Genomic DNA, 18,727 nt, shown 5'->3' with positions numbered 1-18,727 from the left:
AATATGCGCTTTAAAGAAGTATTCTTTTTGTAATTTCTAAGAAAAACATAAATTAAACTTAAAACTTATTGGAAAATAAGCAAAATAAGTCAAATAAAATTCGATAATTACTATCGAAATGTAGTGTATGCACCCAGCCCTGGTCGTTCGTTGCGCTCTCAGATTTCCACAGACACGACCCACGTCCAATTGAGTTTTCACTGCGCCGTGAATCGAATTAAAAACGCAGGAAAATAGTTAATTTGCAGCAGCTAAATTAGAGTAAGTTTAGTCATGAAGAAACTGGGATAAGAACGCGAACTTAGTGCATAGTTAAGTCAAGTTTTCGGGCATCGAAAAGTGCAGCTGCTGCGGATGTAACTCAAATATTACAAGGAGTTATAGATACAACACTCTGTTATAGATACAACAACAAGCGGAACGGGGGGAAGTCCCAGGAACGGCAGGCGGTGCGAGCGAGAGGGAAAGAGGAGTGAGTGCGAGTGAGAGTGAGAGGGCGGAGTGGCAGTGGGTTCTTGTTCTTGTAATTTTACCAAAAAGAAATTTCGTTCGGGAAATGTGGAAAATGTGCGCGAGGAGAGCTGATGGAGAAAACAACCCCGAAAAGCGAGCAATCGACGAATAAATACCAACAAAACTTACACTGCGCGGCTGATTAATCAAAAACCAAAAGGGAAAATCAAAAACTAACGAAAAACGAATTAAAAAAGCGTTATAAAGAAAGTGTGAGAACGTGAAATCAAAACTCCAAATCAGAATTTGGATTGTAAATTTTCGGGGCTGGTCGCGTTGCGTTTCGAATGGGAGATAAACACAAAGAGAGATAAATACGGAAATAAAATTAATGGAAAACCAGCATAGACACACAGATATGTGGGTGTGAGTGAGTGTGCGTGTGTGTGCTTATCGCATGGAAATGCAGGCGTAAGTGGAGCAGGCGAGAAATAATTTCGGAATTTCGGGACAGATAAAAAGCCCAAGTAAACCCCGCAAAGTCCCGCTATAATGGCGCTATAGCGCCTGCCACGCCTAACGAGCGAATCATCCTAACAGCTGCCCACATTTCGTTAACCCCCCCATTTCGATATATCATCCATCCTAGGACCCAAAAACAACGCCAAAATGATACCCGCTGCCTTGGGTCATCTGTAGAGTCGTCATCGCAACAGCACCACCATACAATGCATCCCATGTATTCCGAAAACCACGCCATCGCCTGGAGCACGAGCACCACTATTAACCCATCGCACAGCCGGAGCGGCAGGATGCGGCTCCTGCCCGCCTGGCTGCTCCTCGTCCTGGTGGCCAGCAGCGGCCTGCCAGCAGTCAGAGGTAAAGCTCGAAACCCTTCGAAGGAATCTTATATGCTGGCCAAATCGCTCACCCATATCCCCAATGTCCCCTTAAAACTTTTTACAGGCCAGTACCAATCGCCGCGCATCATCGAGCATCCCACGGATTTGGTCGTCAAGAAGAATGAGCCCGCCACACTCAACTGCAAAGTGGAGGGCAAGCCGGAACCCACCATCGAGTGGTTTAAGGTACCTAAAAAAATACTAACTCCAAACTATAGCCATAGAACTACACGGATAATAGTTTTGGTTTAATCCAATTGGGCAGCTTAAATATATACATTTAATCTATACTTTATTTCAAAGGTTTTGGACCTAATAATATTTCCAAATTTGAGACGCAATTCATTGGAATATAGCATACATATCAAATTGATAAGCCAATATGTAGTCGAAAAATTTGTGTTTCATTAAGTGGATTTTCCACAGAAATTACAAATATTTTAAAATTAACCATGAATGTACAGCCAAAAAAAAAACACAATTTCAAATCAAATTTTACGTACAGCGCCTTTTTTATTTTTCATATTTTTTTCCGAATAACAATATTAGCACTATCTGTGGGTAAATCCTGCAAGAAGTTGCACCCAAATTAGATTTATTTTTAGAAGTTTTATTATTTTAGAGTAATAAAAACTTTAACATTAAATAAATAATATTTATAAACATACAAAAATAATTTTTACACATTTTCAAAGCAACCACTTTCGTAGACCTCACTTTCAAAATAGTATACATATGTTTTTATTATTTCTGTAACATTTTTACATTTAGCAGTAAGTTAAAATATTTTAAATGGAAGTACTTTAATATTTACGAAATATTACACAAGATAGTTGTAGTTTTTTTAAGTGTAACCTTCAAAACCTTACCAAATCGTAACGTAATTCCCCCCGTATTATTGCATTTTCAGGATGGCGAACCCGTCAGCACCAACGAAAAGAAGTCGCACCGCGTCCAGTTCAAGGACGGCGCCCTGTTCTTCTACAGGACGATGCAGGGCAAGAAGGAGCAGGACGGCGGAGAGTACTGGTGCGTGGCCAAGAACCGAGTGGGCCAGGCCGTTAGTCGCCATGCCTCGCTCCAGATAGCTGGTAAGTTAGTCCGCCACTCCAGTCTGCAACTTGTCTGCCCACACGCTTGCACGCTTTGTCTCTGATTATTTTGTGATTTGTTTCTTTTTTTTCTGTCTTAATTTTCCTCGCCAGTTTTGCGCGACGATTTTCGCGTGGAGCCCAAAGACACGCGAGTGGCCAAAGGCGAGACGGCTCTGTTGGAGTGTGGGCCGCCCAAAGGCATTCCAGAGCCAACGCTGATTTGGATAAAGGTGGGTACCAGAAACTAGACTCCGAAAATCGTTCCAAGCTCAGTGGATAAACCGCTTTTTGTGTGCTCCCAGGATGGCGTTCCCTTGGACGACCTGAAAGCCATGTCTTTTGGCGCCAGCTCCCGTGTTCGAATCGTGGACGGTGGCAACCTGCTCATCAGCAATGTGGAGCCCATCGACGAGGGCAACTACAAGTGTATCGCCCAGAATCTGGTGGGCACTCGGGAGTCCAGCTACGCCAAGTTGATTGTCCAGGTCAAGCCGTACTTTATGAAGGAGCCCAAGGATCAGGTGATGCTCTACGGCCAGACGGCCACCTTCCACTGCTCCGTGGGCGGCGATCCACCGCCGAAAGTGCTGTGGAAGAAGGAGGAGGGCAATATTCCGGTGTCCAGGGCTCGAATCCTGCACGATGAGAAGAGTCTGGAGCTAACTAACATAACGCCCAGCGATGAGGGCACCTACGTCTGCGAGGCGCACAACAATGTGGGTCAGATCAGCGCCCGGGCTTCGCTCACAGTGCATGGTACGATCTAATTCTATTTGTCAACTCATCAAATAACCATTTAAAATCAAATCCACTTCCTTAAAGCTCCTCCAAACTTCACCAGTCGACCGAGTAACAAGAAAGTGGGACTCAATGGCGTTGTCCAGCTGCCCTGCGTGGCTTCCGGCAACCCACCGCCCTCTGTTTTCTGGACCAAGGAGGGAGTATCCACCCTCATGTTCCCGAACAGCTCCCACGGCAGGCAGCATGTGGCTGCCGATGGAACCCTGCAGATCACAGATGTGCGGCAGGAGGACGAGGGCTTCTATGTGTGCTCCGCTTTCAGTGTCGTAGATTCCTCCACGGTGCGAGTTTTCCTGCAGGTCAGCTCGGTGGATGAGCGTCCGCCGCCTATTATTCAAATAGGACCTGCCAATCAGACGCTGCCCAAAGGATCGGTGGCCACATTGCCCTGCCGAGCCACTGGAAATCCCACTCCTCGTATCAAGTGGTTCCACAACGGACTTGCCGTGCAAACTGGCAATCGTTACAGCATTATTCAAGGCAGCTCACTAAGAGTGGATGGTAAAATATATACAAAATATTCTGTCTTACCATGTGTTAACTTTTGTTTCCTCTTTTAGATCTTCAACTTGGTGACTCTGGAACATACACCTGTACGGCATCTGGGGAACGAGGAGAGACATCCTGGGCAGCCACACTTACGGTGGGTTAAACAATATAACCCTCTTGAAACTACCTGCTAATCAATAAAAACATCTGCTCTTTTAGGTCGAAAAAGCTGGCTCTACATCCCTTCATCGGGCAGCTGATCCCAGCACCTACCCTGCTCCTCCGGGCACACCCAAAGTCCTGAACGTCAGCCGCACCAGCATTAGTCTTCGCTGGGCCAAAAGCCAAGAGAAAACCGGGGCTGTTGGTCCAATAATTGGGTGAGTTTAGGCGGCACACCCATTCGATGAGATCATCATTATATTTTCAATTTTGAATTGCAGATATACCGTGGAGTACTTCAGTCCGAATTTGCAAACTGGTTGGATTGTGGCTGCCCATCGAGTGGGCGACACTCAAGTCACTGTAAGAAAAGCTCTAAATAACTCATTTACGTGTTGACTAATATTTTCTTTGAATTTCATGCAAGATTTCGGATCTCAAACCGGGCACTTCGTATGTCTTTCTCGTGAGGGCTGAGAATACGCAGGGTGTATCTGTACCCTCGGGCTTATCGAATGCCATTAAAACGATTGAGGAGGATTTCGATGCAGCTTCTGCCAACGATTTGTCAGCAGCTCGCACTTTGCTGACTGGAAAGGTTAGTTTATATAATGGCTAAAATAAAAATAATCCTAACATGAGTATTTTTTTGAACAGTCCGTGGAGCTATTAGATGCCTCATCTATTAATGCCAGTGCCGTGCGCTTGGAATGGATGCTGCACGTGAGTGCGGATGAGAAATATGTAGAGGTAAGCCCCATCGTTTATATAAGCTTTTACCAAAACCAATCCTAATTTTTCGTTACCTTACTTTCCAGGGCCTTCGCATACATTATAAGGATGTTAGTTTATCATCGGCACAGTATCACTCGATCACTGTTTTGGATGCCTCTGCAGAATCGTTTGTGGTGGGAAACCTTAAAAAGTACACCAAGTATGAGTTCTTTCTCACACCCTTCTTTGAGACCATCGAAGGGCAGCCCAGCAACTCCAAGATGGCCCTCACCTATGAAGATGGTAAGAACTAGGAAGATTAGCTAAATATTCAGTATTTATATACTCTCTATATATTACAGTACCCTCTGCCCCGCCGGACAACATTCAGATCGGGATGTACAACCAGACCGCAGGATGGGTGCGTTGGACTCCGCCACCCAGCCAGCACCACAATGGCAACCTGTATGGCTACAAGATCGAGGTCAGTGCCGGGAACACCATGAAGGTTCTCGCCAATATGACCCTTAACGCCACCACCACATCTGTGCTGCTGAACAACCTAACCACTGGAGCTGTGTACAGTGTGCGCTTGAACTCGTTCACCAAGGCAGGAGATGGGCCCTACTCCAAACCGGTTAGTTAATTTACTTCTAAGTTTTCTTTTGGCCACTTCCTGAAACCCTTCGCTTCCACAGATATCGCTCTTCATGGACCCCACCCATCATGTGCATCCGCCACGCGCCCATCCCAGCGGCACCCACGATGGCCGCCATGAGGGCCAGGATCTCACGTACCACAGCAATGGGAACTTACCCACCGGCGACATCAATCCCACCACTCATAAAAAGACCACTGATTACCTATCTGGGCCCTGGCTAATGGTCCTGGTCTGCATAGTCCTCCTAGTCCTGGTAATTTCGGCGGCAATATCAATGGTTTACTTCAAGAGAAAGCATCAAATGACCAAGGAACTGGGACACTTGAGTGGTAAGTGTAACCTTTCAAATGAATAGTGTATTTTAAATATGAAAAATGTTCAAGAGATTCATCTTCTTTAAATTTAAGTAAGGTTTCTAAATGTATATAGTTATTTTCTAATTATTTTCTATAATTTTTTTATAAATTCTCAGTGGTCAGCGACAACGAAATAACCGCACTGAACATCAACAGCAAGGAGAGCCTGTGGATAGACCATAGTCGTGGCTGGCGAACAGCAGATACGGACAAGGATTCCGGATTGAGTGAATCCAAGTTACTGTCCCACGTGAACAGCAGCCAATCCAACTACAATAACTCCGATGGGGGAACGGACTATGCCGAAGTGGACACTCGAAACCTTACCACCTTTTACAACTGTCGCAAGGTAAGGGTTATACGAGTATTTCTTTTACAAAATATATACTTACTAGAACTTACTCTTGCAGAGCCCCGATAATCCCACGCCCTATGCCACCACCATGATCATTGGCACCTCCTCCAGTGAGACCTGCACCAAGGCGACCTCGTTGAGCGCTGACAAGGACTCGGGTACCCATTCGCCATATTCCGATGCATTTGTCGGCCAGGCACCAGCGGTTCCGGTTGTGAAATCCAACTATCTGCAGTATCCGGTTGAGCCGATCAACTGGTCCGAGTTCCTACCCCCACCACCGGAACATCCACCGCCGTCCTCGACATACGGATATGCCCAGGGATCCCCGGAATCATCGCGGAAGAGCTCCAAGAGCGCAGGCTCAGGCATTTCCACCAACCAGAGGTAAGATTTTCATTCAGATTAGAGCCCTGCATGAATGAATTCAATGAATTATTTTGAATTTTTTCTTTTATTTGAATGAATTACTTCCAATGTTGAGTTTAAATTAATGAATTGGGTTTTTAAGTTTAATAGAATTGAATGAATAATGGCACGAATTCCGAAATAATTCAAACGTCAATTTTTTTTAAGAAGAAAGGGCCATAATATTATGTTTAAAGGCCGTTTTCTCGTTTAACAAACGGACGAGAAAACGGCCCTAAATATGCCTGAATATTATTTACTATGCAGTTAACATTGATATGTTAAAAAATTTCTGAAAAGAAAGCACAAAATAATCTGGCAAATTCAAAAAATTCATAAAAATTATTCATTCATTTATTCAATTCGAAGTGAATTAGAAAAACATTCTATTTATTTCGCATAGAATTGAATTAAACCAATCAGAAATTTCATGGCAAAACATGGTAAAATAAAAAATGAATTATTCACGCAGGGCTCTAATTCTGATTTAGTTGAAAATGTACTCAACACTTCCACTTCATTGCAGCATTCTGAACGCCTCCATACACAGCAGCTCCTCGGGCGGCTTCTCCGCCTGGGGAGTTTCGCCGCAATACGCCGTCGCCTGTCCCCCGGAGAACGTGTACAGCAATCCGCTGTCGGCGGTGGCTGGCGGCAACCAGAACCGCTACCAGATCACGCCCACCAGCCAGCATCCGCCGCAGCTGCCGCCCTACTTTGCCACCGCGGCTCCGGCGGTGGGCGGTGTGATGCCGCCCAACCACCTGCCATTCGCCACCCAGCGCCATGCGGCCAGTGAGTACCAGGCCGGATTGAATGCGGCGCGCTGTGCCCAGAGCCGTGCCTGCAACAGCTGCGATGCCCTGGCCACGCCCTCGCCCATGCAGCCCCCACCGCCAGTTCCCGTTCCCGTTCCCGAGGGCTGGTACCAGCCGGTGCATGCGATGCACCCCACCTCCTCCAGCCACCAGATCTACCAGTGCTCCTCCGAGTGCTCGGATCACTCGAGGACCTCGCAGGGTCACAAGCGGCAGCTGCAGCTGGAGGAGCACGGCGGCAGTGGCAAGCAGCGCGGCGGACACCACCGGCGACGGGCTCCGGCGGTGCAGCCGGCGTGCCTGGAGAGCGAGAACGAGAACATGCTGGCGGAGTACGAGCAGCGCCAGTACACCAGCGACTGCTGCAACAGTTCCCGCGAGGGCGACACCTGCTCCTGCAGCGAGGGATCCTGCCTGTACGCCGAGGCGGGCGAGCCGGCGCCCCGTCAAATGACTGCTAAGAACAACACCTAAGGAAGAAGTATTTGGGATTAGTATTAAAGATAGCATCTAGTCTAACTCTTCATTCATATCGAACTGGAAGTCAGTCTGCGGACTGTCTGAACTCAAAGTTTCTGCATCAACTATCGAAAGCGGATAGCTGATGCCTCGACTCCACTGCAACAAGCCTCTTGTAAATGTTAAACCGTAAATTCAACCAGAAATGCTATATTTGAATTGTATTTAAAAAAAAAGGAAATTCAGAAGTCAAAAACAGATAATGAGAAAACATGTTGCAGTGAAATCTTGGGTATTAGACTCAGATACACAAAACCACACTTGTCACAATCATGGGGGCATTGTGCAGCTTTAGCAATTACGAATTTTCCATTATCACATCTACCAGCGTAGAGACTCATAGACAGGCACAGTGCTCCCCCATCCATGCACCACAGAAATGTTGCCCCGAAATGGGGAAACGAAATACCTTTGTACTTAAGAGACGCGAATGCTGTACGATAGATATTGCTTGAGACAGTAATCACTTAATAGCAGGGATCTGTGTCCCAGCAGAACTTCATTAAAATACGTACTCAAAGGAACTTATAGAGGAAGATAAACCAGATCAGGCCATAGCAAGTACACACAAACAAAAAACATAAGAAAAGGGTGACTCACGACGTAGGTAGTTAGAACCAAAGTACACATATTTGTACAGCATGTTTTGGGGCTTTCGAATCGGTCCTAGTCAATAGGCTTGATAGCGATACAATAACGATACTGATTACGATATACTTGTATGCAAAACTCTTTCATATCTACGATCACAATCGAGCATTTGTCTCCGACTCGAACTCGTGGGAAGTTGAGCGAGTAGAGTTTGGGGGACAAGTGGAACGGCAGTTGCAATGTTTAATGGTTAGTGCTTTTCTATAACAAGGAATAATATACTTCATTGACCCAGTGAATATATATCTATACATACATACTAAACGACACACTACACAACTACTTACATAGCATTTAGACGAGTTGGGGAGCTGCATACGGCCAACAGAACAAACCCCAGTTGTCCGTTCCGTTGTCCTGTCCCTGTGCAGATCCCTCCATGACACAATGTTTTCTACAATCTAGCATTTTGAAGAAAGTCTAAAATGTACCTGTGATATAACCCCATTATACATTATAGTATTTTAATCATTTTTTATATTTATGGTTTTCTGATTTCGAGTCGCGTTTTTTGTTCATTCTGTTCGAACAACGAGGAATGTTTGTTGGAAGTCCCCACGCAGACAGAGTTTTTTTTGGGAGAGTATATAGCATAATTTAGGATCTTAGGCACGTACCACATTAGAAATGCAAAATGAATATATCATCAAATCAAATCGAATCGAAGCGGCGGAGAGAAACGCTCAGAGAGTTCGGCTCGCCGAAGGGGCCCAAGCACTTCTCTACTAAACCCCCGATCGTGAGTTGAATCGGGAAAAGTGGGGAAGGGAGAGGTGCTTCGAGCCGAGTATAGAGCCGTGGATATACGCAATATCCATGGGGACTAGAGTCAACGAATCGTTTAAACAATACTAAACACATATGCATTACATTTACCTATATAGAGATCATATAGCACCTAGAACCGCGCATGTATCAAATCAAATCAAAATATGCTTTAGCATACACTCACACAAAAACCACTTCCTTGCTAGCCGCCCCAGATCGGCCCGGCATGTACATATATATATTATATATATACAACATACTCCTAATCCTAATATCGAATCCAACTTGCTTGAGTTGAACTGCCCTTCCGTAGCCATATACATATAGAAAAAGCATAGTTGGGTCTGGGTTTTAATAATTAGCATCTAGTTTCTAGAGTTGTGTAACGGGAGTATTTTAAAGTCATAGCGTAAACGAATTTTAAGAACGAACAGAACCCCTAAAACGAATCGGACATTTAGTTTTTAGTGCGTAATGCCATAAATGAACATTTTTCAAAAGCAAAATAATAACTGACATTTACTTACGATATAAATACTATATCTAGATATATACATATAGCATTTAAAATTACATAAACAATAAAGGAACATTTTACATATATGTGGAAAAACTAAGTCTTTCGTTTTGGAATAATCGTTGATGGATATGTCGGATCAAAAGATCTTTCTTTCTTATAATCTGTAGGATATCTTTTTGTATCCTAAGGGTTTCAGTTACTTCAATTGGCCTTTCCTGGTAACACTTCATTTTTTAGTTGACCAGTTCCTTTCCTGTAACGGTCTTTGATGGCTTTGTGGATATCTACATACTTCGCCAGAAATCTCCTTGAGTTGCAGCGGAACTTTGCACTTGAGACAACGACAACCCTTGAGATTATTCCATGACCTCTCAATCCGGTTTCAGTTTACATCGCTCTGCCTGCTCATGTGAATGTGGAAGTGGAAGTCGTTCCGAGAGCTGGACAAGTGTTAATTCCCAACGGGACACTATAAATTCTTATATCCTCTTCCCATATGAAACCACTTGAAGCTGGAGGATACGCCCAAGGATCGGCAATTGGCTGTTTTCGTCGAAATGAGGACTTAAAAAGATGGTTTTAAGATCCAAGATTAGATTGGGGGTGTATGATTTAGAAATGTGTTTTTTTTTTTTTTTTCTTAAGTTATTTAATAGGAAAATCATTTTTTATTTTTATGAGGGCAAGTTCTTTGATCACATTTGTTTAAAGCGATCAAAAGCAAATAATGTGATGTACTGAAACCAATCTGTCACAGCATGAGGTCGTTTCTGATGCCGGTGTTTAAAATCCCACCGCTATGCACTCGCTGACACCCTTTTCTCTGGCAAGAGGTCATATCAAAGGAGAGATGGAATCTGGAAGAGATGCGGGCAGACCACAAATTGGTCAAAGTTGGCGATAGCATCAATTGGACTTGATGGCGGCGCCTTTTGTATTGTTTGTCCCTCCCTTAGTTGGCACACTGGCAACTCACTCAATCCGGATGTATCTGAATCTCCAACTTGGTGTTGAAATGCAATGCCTCCGCTAATACTTTAATTTCAGTTCTAACATCAACATTTCTAGTTTATAACAAATTGGAAAGGTAAATATAACTTTTCAGGTTTTATACTTTCCGGGATCTCGACGTCCTTATGGACATGACTCGATCGACTCGGCTAGTGATACTTCATTCAATCGTCCCCACTTCCTTCTACTTGTAAAATACTTTTCATTGAAATACTTTTCAATAACTTTTCCTCCATTAGTATCAACAATAGACGTTATACTAATTATAATGAAAATAATATTTACATTATCCTTTCCGAAAATGCTTTTCAAGATAATTAAAGAGGAATAATAAATTGTATAGTAGTAATACCGTAAAACATTTTATTATATGCATTACATATCAATTGGATATCTCGAACGACGGCTGCAACTTCATTTGACTTTAAATTTACTGCAATGAAGTTCTGAACATGGCTTAATCAATTATTTAGGGGAAATGTGGAGTTAAGACATAAATTGGCAGATGTGCCCATTCTCGAATGTGCATACTCAGATTAATCTGGCATCTTGTATCTGCTGCCCGCAGATAAGACAAGTAGCTATGCAGATTGAATTCGCTGGGCTGGGCCAAACATCGGCTTGTGGACTGTCTGCGTGGGCCTCTTCCCTCCGCCCCGCCCCGGCAGCCCTGCCTCAACCTCGTCTGCCCACGGAGATTGCATTTGGCCCGTTTGCACTGCGACTGCGTGTTGCACCTTTTCCGCTGGCTTATGCTTCTACCTGTGATGCCCAGCGGCAGCTTTAATGATCGTGATCATAGTACGCAACGCGCAAAAAAGAAAAGAAAATGAGAAGAAGACCCAAGATGACGAGGGAGAGCCGGCCCAGCCGAAAACCAATCGATTATTATATGTGCCGCACTATATTTCTGAGTCGGCGACGGAGGACTGTAGCCGATGCAGAGTTCCAGCGAAGAGATTATTTTTTTTTCGATGGCCGCCTTGACACGTCCAAAAGACTGATAGAGGGAGAGATTGGCCCTTTTTGGCCAAACCGGTTTGACAGGTAGAAGAGGCATAAGACGCGGCCGAGAGGCCCGGAGGTTGGAGGGACGCACGCCTTGCCCTTCTGCCCGCCAGGATAATGACTGTACGGCTGCGAGAGTCCTCGGCAGGAGGCCCATGAAATCAACGTAGGCTCTTTTCCATGCACTGAGATAAAAAGTCTTAGCAAGCGGTAAATGGATATTATGATTGAACAATTCACCTGGTAAAAGTTGTATTTGGTTACTTTAAAACGTTGCCTTAAAGGGTAATAGATAGATATTCTATGATATTCCACGGGGGTGATATATCACCCCCCACAAAAAATTTGTTCTGATATCACCCCCACAACAAAATCCTAGATCCGCCTCTGGATATTAACATACAATTTTTTAAATAAATTTACAAAATAGAGTTTATACATTTTCAATAGATTTTGAAAAACAATGGAGAAATCAAGTTCTTGTTTAACCATACATATTTACATCCGAAATTAACTCCCTCAAAGATAGCAGTAAACTTGTTTAGTTTTAAAAAATGTACCTATGTATGTATACTTTAAAAAAAAGTTGTACATAACCCAAGTTGTTAGATATTTTGTACCCTGAATAAAAGTAACATTCGGTTTGCTATAAACTAAATCCTTTAGAAAAACGCTGTTACATACTTTTTTTAAATGTTTAACCAGTCCAAACTCTATCACTTAACTTTATTAAACTCTCATGTTGGAAACTGTCCTATCGGAATGTTAAATTTTATGTTATTTATCATCAAACGTTTTTGATAAGGGATTCCCCTTTAATGAACATAATTTTTGCTTAGTGTAGTAATCCCTCTTCAACATCTTCAGCTCCAGGATGCTGATATCGATGTCTGGATGTTTGAGGGTGCGGGTGTGAGCGTTTCGGGGTCAGGTAGCAGCTCAGATTTTCCCATGTCCTAGGGCCTTTTCCTCCATTTCGATCCTGTCCCTTTTCTTCTATTTTTTTAGAAGGCAAAGAAGACGTCGGCGTTTTCCTTTTTTAGGGGGCAAATGCACAAGAGAGAGTGCATGGCTTTCCTAGTATCAATAACAATGCCAGTTCGCTATTGTTGTGCCATCCGTTGGATTTGTGCATCCCAATCTGTTTCTGTTTCTGTGTGCGGCAACGTATTTTTTCTTCTTTTTGGAGTTATCGTTAATATTTTCCTGGAAACCGGGATTGTGTTGTTGTTGCGTTCGCAGGTAGCGATCGCACTCACACAGATGCGTTAGAGGGAGAGCGAAGAGAAGGAGGAGGAGGGGCGAGGAAGAAAGACAGAGAGAGAGAGAGAAGACAGGTACCTGCTCGACTTCGGAATGCAGCGGCAGCAGAAACAACAAATGCGTCGGAGTTTGGCATTGAGTTTGGCTCAGCGGGTAAAGAATAACCTGAAACATGGAGCAAACCAAAAGATAAATCCAAGCCTGGTCTTATAACCAGCATTAGTCTCTCCCTTGCATAGGCTCTCTCTATGTTTCTCTCCAGCGGTTTGGGTATCTCAAGTCAGTGATGAGAGTGCTGACAAGACTGAAAACGGTTTTAAAACAAGAAGGGAAGCTTACGTTATCGAAAATATATTCTTATATCTATAGCAGGGGTGGCTTAAAGAAAACACAAACTCATGTCGCTATTATAAGCAAAAAAGAAAGCTTGGCTTGCAAAGTTTAGGCAAACAATCGATTGTATGCTATAATAACAGCAGAATGAATATGAGGTCCCGATATATCCTCCTCTATCATAATAAAGATCAAATTTCTGAAATAATATTCAACTGTTTAGAAATAGAGATACATACCTATGCAGTAGTAAATTATTTTAGGAAATTATATTTATTACGCATTAAATATGATTACGATTCAAAACCAATATCCCCAGAATACGTTTAAAACTTTTTACCTCATATTAACTACATTTTGTACCACCCACACCTTAAACCTAGCCTTAAACAAGCCAAACTAGCTATAAACCGCCGTTGACTCAGCATTCAGAGAGAGCCCACGAGAGAGAGCGCACAAAGAGAGTAAGCGAGAGAAAGCGCACTTTGCTACCTGCTCCGAGCAAGCGACCTTATTGCTGAATACGCTCAGATAAAACTAATCCTCCCTCGCTCTCTCTGCCGCCGCGTGTCTCTCTCGCAACTCAAGCTAAAAGCAAGGCGCCTTGGCGTTGCGAGTTAAGTTTTTCATCGTCGTCCGGTTCGCGCACATCGCTTCTGTCTCGGCCGCAAAACGCAGAAACAAATAAGAGACCCACTGGGACTTGGGACTACCGATTACCGACAGCGACTTCCACTAAAGCAAAACCAAAACCACCCGACACAGTGCTCTCGAGTTACGGTGAACAGCGCGAGTGAACAGCCACAGTGAACCCCCACTAGTCTTCAACCAAGCATACAAACAGTAAAATGCAGCGTGTATAGAATAAGCGAGCGCCAGAGTAGATCCAAAGTAGCAGTCAAGCGAATAGCCAAGTGAAAAAGCAAGCGGAGGACATGGCCACCAACACGGAACTGCTGCCCTTCCACCACCAGACGATCGCGGTGTTGAACAATCTGAATAGCCACTGTGGCGGATCCGGGAGCAATGGGGCGGCCACCAGCGGCGGAGCAGCGGGGGCGGCCATCAGCGGAGGCGGAGGAGCGCCCAGCTGGGCCATGGACGAACTCTATCAACAGACTGAGCTGCCCGGCCTGACGCGAACCGGGGCCACCACCACCCACCACCACCTGCTGCGCTTCACGCCCTACGCCCTGCACCACCGACCGCCGCACCACCAGCTGCAGACGCTGCCCCCGGCCTTGTACTTGCAGCATGCCGCAGCAGCGGCGGCGGCGGCAGCAGCAGCAGCGGCCCACGCACAGCACCACCACCACCATCATCACCACCTACCGCACAGGCCCGCCTCGCCGGAGAGTCCGCCGCCGGTGGAGGGCACCCACATCAGCAATCTGTTCCCCGAGCTCCTCGAGCAGATCTTCGAGCACCTACCCGTGAGGGATTTGGGCCGGGCCGCGCAGGTCTGTAGCGCCTGGCGGGACGCGGCCTATGCCAAGAGCGTCTGGAAGGGCGTCGAGGCCAAGCTGCACCTGAAGCGCTCCAGTCCGAGTCTCTTCAACTGCCTGGTCAAGCGGGGCATCAAGAAGGTGCAGATCCTCTCGCTGCGCCGTTCGCTCAAGGACCTGGTCCTGGGCGTTCCCGCCCTGACCTCGCTGAACCTGAGCGGCTGCTTCAACGTGGCGGACATGAATCTGGGCCACGCCTTCAGCGTGGACCTGCCGAACCTCAAGACCCTGGACCTCTCGCTGTGCAAACAGATCACGGACACGAGTCTGGGGCGGATCGCCCAGCATCTGAGGAACCTGGAGACCCTGGAACTGGGCGGCTGCTGCAACATCACCAACACCGGCCTGCTGCTCATCGCGTGGGGCCTGAAGAAGCTGAAGCACCTCAATCTGCGATCCTGCTGGCACATCAGCGACCAGGGCATCGGTCACCTGGCCGGATTCTCGCGGGAAACGGCCGAGGGCAACCTGCAGCTGGAGTACCTGGGACTGCAGGACTGCCAGCGGCTGAGCGACGAGGCTCTGGGCCACATTGCCCAGGGTCTGACCTCGCTGAAGTCGATCAACCTGAGCTTCTGCGTCTCGGTGACGGACAGCGGACTGAAGCACCTGGCCCGCATGCCCAAGCTGGAGCAACTGAATCTGCGCTCCTGCGACAATATCTCGGATATCGGAATGGCCTACCTCACCGAGGGCGGCAGCGGGATCAACTCGCTGGACGTTAGCTTCTGCGACAAGATCAGCGATCAGGCCCTGACGCACATTGCCCAGGGACTCTACCGACTGCGATCGCTGTCCCTCAACCAGTGTCAGATCACCGATCACGGCATGCTGAAGATCGCCAAGGCGCTGCACGAGCTGGAGAACCTGAATATCGGACAGTGCAGCCGGATTACGGACAAGGGCCTGCAAACACTGGCCGAGGATCTGACCAATCTCAAGACCATCGATCTCTACGGCTGCACGCAACTCAGCTCCAAGGGCATCGACATCATCATGAAGCTGCCCAAGCTGCAGAAGCTCAATTTGGGCCTCTGGCTGGTCAGGTGATGCGTCCACCACGATTGCAACGCCTGTGCGGCGGAGGAGGCCGCTCGCGGCTCTTATAATTCCCAACCATAGATTCCGGGCGGGAAAGAGAGGGCGAGAGACAGGATGGATAGGCGGTGCAGGCGGGGCAGAAGCAGACAAGATACACTGAGAACTCATAGCTTTCGTTTGCCATACCACACGCTGTACTACATTTTTTTCGTACGAATCGAGAAACGAGCAGAGAGGCACAAAAAACCCCAGCAACAACAAAAAGCAAACAATGAGGCACACACTCAAGCACACACACACACGCAAGCGAGCAAGGCGAGCGGGCGGAGTTGGGGCAAGAGGGACAGAGACAGACGGCGTCAGGGAGAGAGTGCTGCAAGCTCAGCTTGATTCTAGCTAGGTAAACTTTAGTAGGGGGGTTGAAAAATTATTCTGAGCAACATCAAGAGTTCGGTTCTTGAAAACCTTTTTACACGACCTTAGTTTTTATCACATTTTTTTCTTTCGACCAGATGCTGTAAACACCAGTATAAGGTGTTGAACCATCAGAAGTAAAACTTTTCATCTTTTTCTATTCTTAACACACCAAACTTAGATGAAAACTCAGCTTGTGTAAAAAGGTTAGAGCCAACAATTTCATTTGTTTCGAAATCAATATTTTTAAAATGATTTAAAAATATCAAATTTCTTGTAAAACTTCAATTAGATAGCCTTCCCGCTAAATCTAGCTAGTTTCCGGCTGAGGAAAACACAACACTTTCCATGGAGCTCGCTCTGCTGCGTTGTGTTTTGTTGTGCCGAGCTCCTAGGGGGCCAGAGCGAGAGGGGAGATGCCGCTGGCGTCGGCTTACACGCACGCAGCGATAAAAAAAATAAAAAAGAGAAAAAGAAACAGCAGGCAGGCACAACAACAACTGCAGCTATGGCCGACAGCAACAAAGTGCATGGCGATGGAGACGCGCGATAAGGAGTATGAGAGGGGGAGGGGGGAGCGAGGCGAGTGGGCAGCACACATACAGACCCATGCACGCATGTGTGTGTGTGCAATGCAGGCCGCAGTTAAGCAGATGCAAATAAATTTAAATAGTTTATTTTAATTCACGCTTCGGCTACAAAAGCCAGCGTCCTCCATTGCCACAGCAACAACAACAACAACCACATGAACGATAAAAACAACAAAGAAAATAAGAAAAAATAGAGGGAGTGTGGGGGGAATTAAAGCTCTGGCGACTTGCGACTTGACTCTCCGCTCTTTTGGCGCTCCGCTCTCCACCGCATTTTTCTCGCTTTGTGCTGTGTGCTCCCTTTTTGTATTTTTTGTGTTTGTATCTTTTTTGTTTTTGTGCCTCGGCGTTTCTTCTCGTCTTCGTTGCGAATTTGTTTAGTACAGCGTCGTTAGTTATGCCGTTTAATTTAGTTGATTAAAGCGTAAACGTAAAAAAGTAACGAAAACTTAAGCAAAACAATGTTAATAGTAGACACTTAATGAAAATGCGTAAACTTAATTCCTAGCTCTTAACATTTGTCAAGCCACAATTAGTCAAATAATGAAAAAGAGGGGAGAATAACCATTAACACAAGTTATAAAAACATAAAAAAATCAACCTTGTTTCATAGCAAAAACTCACCCAAACACACGTACACACACAAAACACAAACGTTAAAGAAAATTCTGTAAATTTTTTATTGTTTAATTTATAAGTAAGCAAGCGAAAAAGAGAAGATAACGATTGAAAAGAATACGCGGATTAATTCTTTTTTCTATTGTGATATAAAATGTATTGTATAAAAAGGAAAACATAAACACAAGCAAACAAAAATTAATGCTAAAACAACAATTACGTAATTTTATTTAAGCAGCGGCAAGCGGAAAAAAGCGAGGATTAAATTAAATAAATTAAATCTAAATAAATATGTACAATGTTATGTTAAGTCTGGATTATTCCTACGATTCTCTGTTTTTCGATTAGTTAAATGAGCCCGATTCGATTCGATTTTGTTGAACTGCAATATACCGAATGCCTTAATATTCCTTTTGCAAGCTATATTATTAACTATGTTGATTCTGAAAACCCCCTGAGTTTCGATTGTGAGTTTTCTCTAGATCTAAGTTATTTCGACAATTGATATTTCTGTTTTAGGAGGCGAAACCCCCAAAAAATTTGAACGATACGATGACGTTGGCGATGCTAAAGATGAAGAAGGAGAGAAAATAAATTAAATATGTATAAAAATCAAAAACAAATGCCAGCGATTTTATTGATTGCACTGGGAACTCTGCTGTTTATCTTGCTTCTCGGCAAGTGCGTGAATGTAAATGTTTTGTGGGAAATTTATTTTATTCGTGTGTGTTTCTCTGCATTTTGTAATGAACAAAGGGCCCAGCACTAATGCAATTGCAATGAAATGTGCAGCCAGCCAGAGATGCAGATGCCTATGTATAAATATACATACATACGCACAACCAGATATATAGCAAATGCGGTTATGCAACGCACACACACACACGCACACTCGACCGCCTATATACTGCAATTATTTATATTGCCTGCATTATGTATAAGCATTGATGCATTTACAAACACTTGCATTTATACGCACACATAGGCGCAGCTCCATATCCCTGTGTACACATAACGGTTTTACTTGCTTGCTAACTGCTTAAATTTGCATTAAATGTGCGTATGCATCAAGAGCCTGTGTGTGCGTGATTATGTACACAAAAACGCACACTTACAAAGGTACATACATATGTATGCGTACATGGGGAAAACCACCCAATCGGAAATTTTATTCAATCGCTGGAACCCCAAAATTAAAGCTTTAAATAGCTCCGAGCAGATTTGTCCCCGACCAGAAACTCGGATTCGCAATTTAATGCAAAGATCCGATTTG

At 44.9% G+C, this 18,727-nt stretch overlaps 2 protein-coding genes across 2 annotated transcripts; both read left to right on the top strand.

The window, feature by feature from the left end:
• Nucleotides 1–153: 153 nt before the first annotated feature.
• robo1 (roundabout 1) lies at nucleotides 154–9,768 on the top strand. Its single transcript, XM_017148840.3, has 18 exons — nucleotides 154–261; nucleotides 1,103–1,332; nucleotides 1,420–1,541; nucleotides 2,266–2,446; nucleotides 2,561–2,679; nucleotides 2,752–3,205; nucleotides 3,272–3,751; nucleotides 3,811–3,893; nucleotides 3,959–4,119; nucleotides 4,183–4,264; nucleotides 4,329–4,499; nucleotides 4,559–4,651; nucleotides 4,720–4,918; nucleotides 4,978–5,252; nucleotides 5,314–5,605; nucleotides 5,749–5,981; nucleotides 6,043–6,374; nucleotides 6,922–9,768. Exons 2-18 carry the CDS (start codon nucleotides 1,182–1,184, stop codon nucleotides 7,685–7,687), a joined length of 4,194 nt encoding a protein of 1,397 aa, XP_017004329.2. The 5' UTR covers nucleotides 154–261; nucleotides 1,103–1,181; the 3' UTR covers nucleotides 7,688–9,768.
• Nucleotides 9,769–13,899: 4,131 nt separating this feature from the next.
• Nucleotides 13,900–18,077, top strand: Ppa (Partner of paired). The gene has a single exon (XM_017148844.3). The coding sequence runs from the start codon at nucleotides 14,222–14,224 to the stop codon at nucleotides 15,839–15,841; it is 1,620 nt and encodes a 539-aa protein (XP_017004333.1). The 5' UTR covers nucleotides 13,900–14,221; the 3' UTR covers nucleotides 15,842–18,077.
• The last annotated feature ends 650 nt before the right edge of the window (nucleotides 18,078–18,727 follow it).

The sequence above is a fragment of the Drosophila takahashii genome, chromosome 2R (assembly GCF_030179915.1).
Source record: "Drosophila takahashii strain IR98-3 E-12201 chromosome 2R, DtakHiC1v2, whole genome shotgun sequence".
Lineage (NCBI taxonomy): Eukaryota > Metazoa > Arthropoda > Insecta > Diptera > Drosophilidae > Drosophila > Drosophila takahashii.
This window is presented reverse-complemented; position numbering and strand designations above follow the sequence as displayed.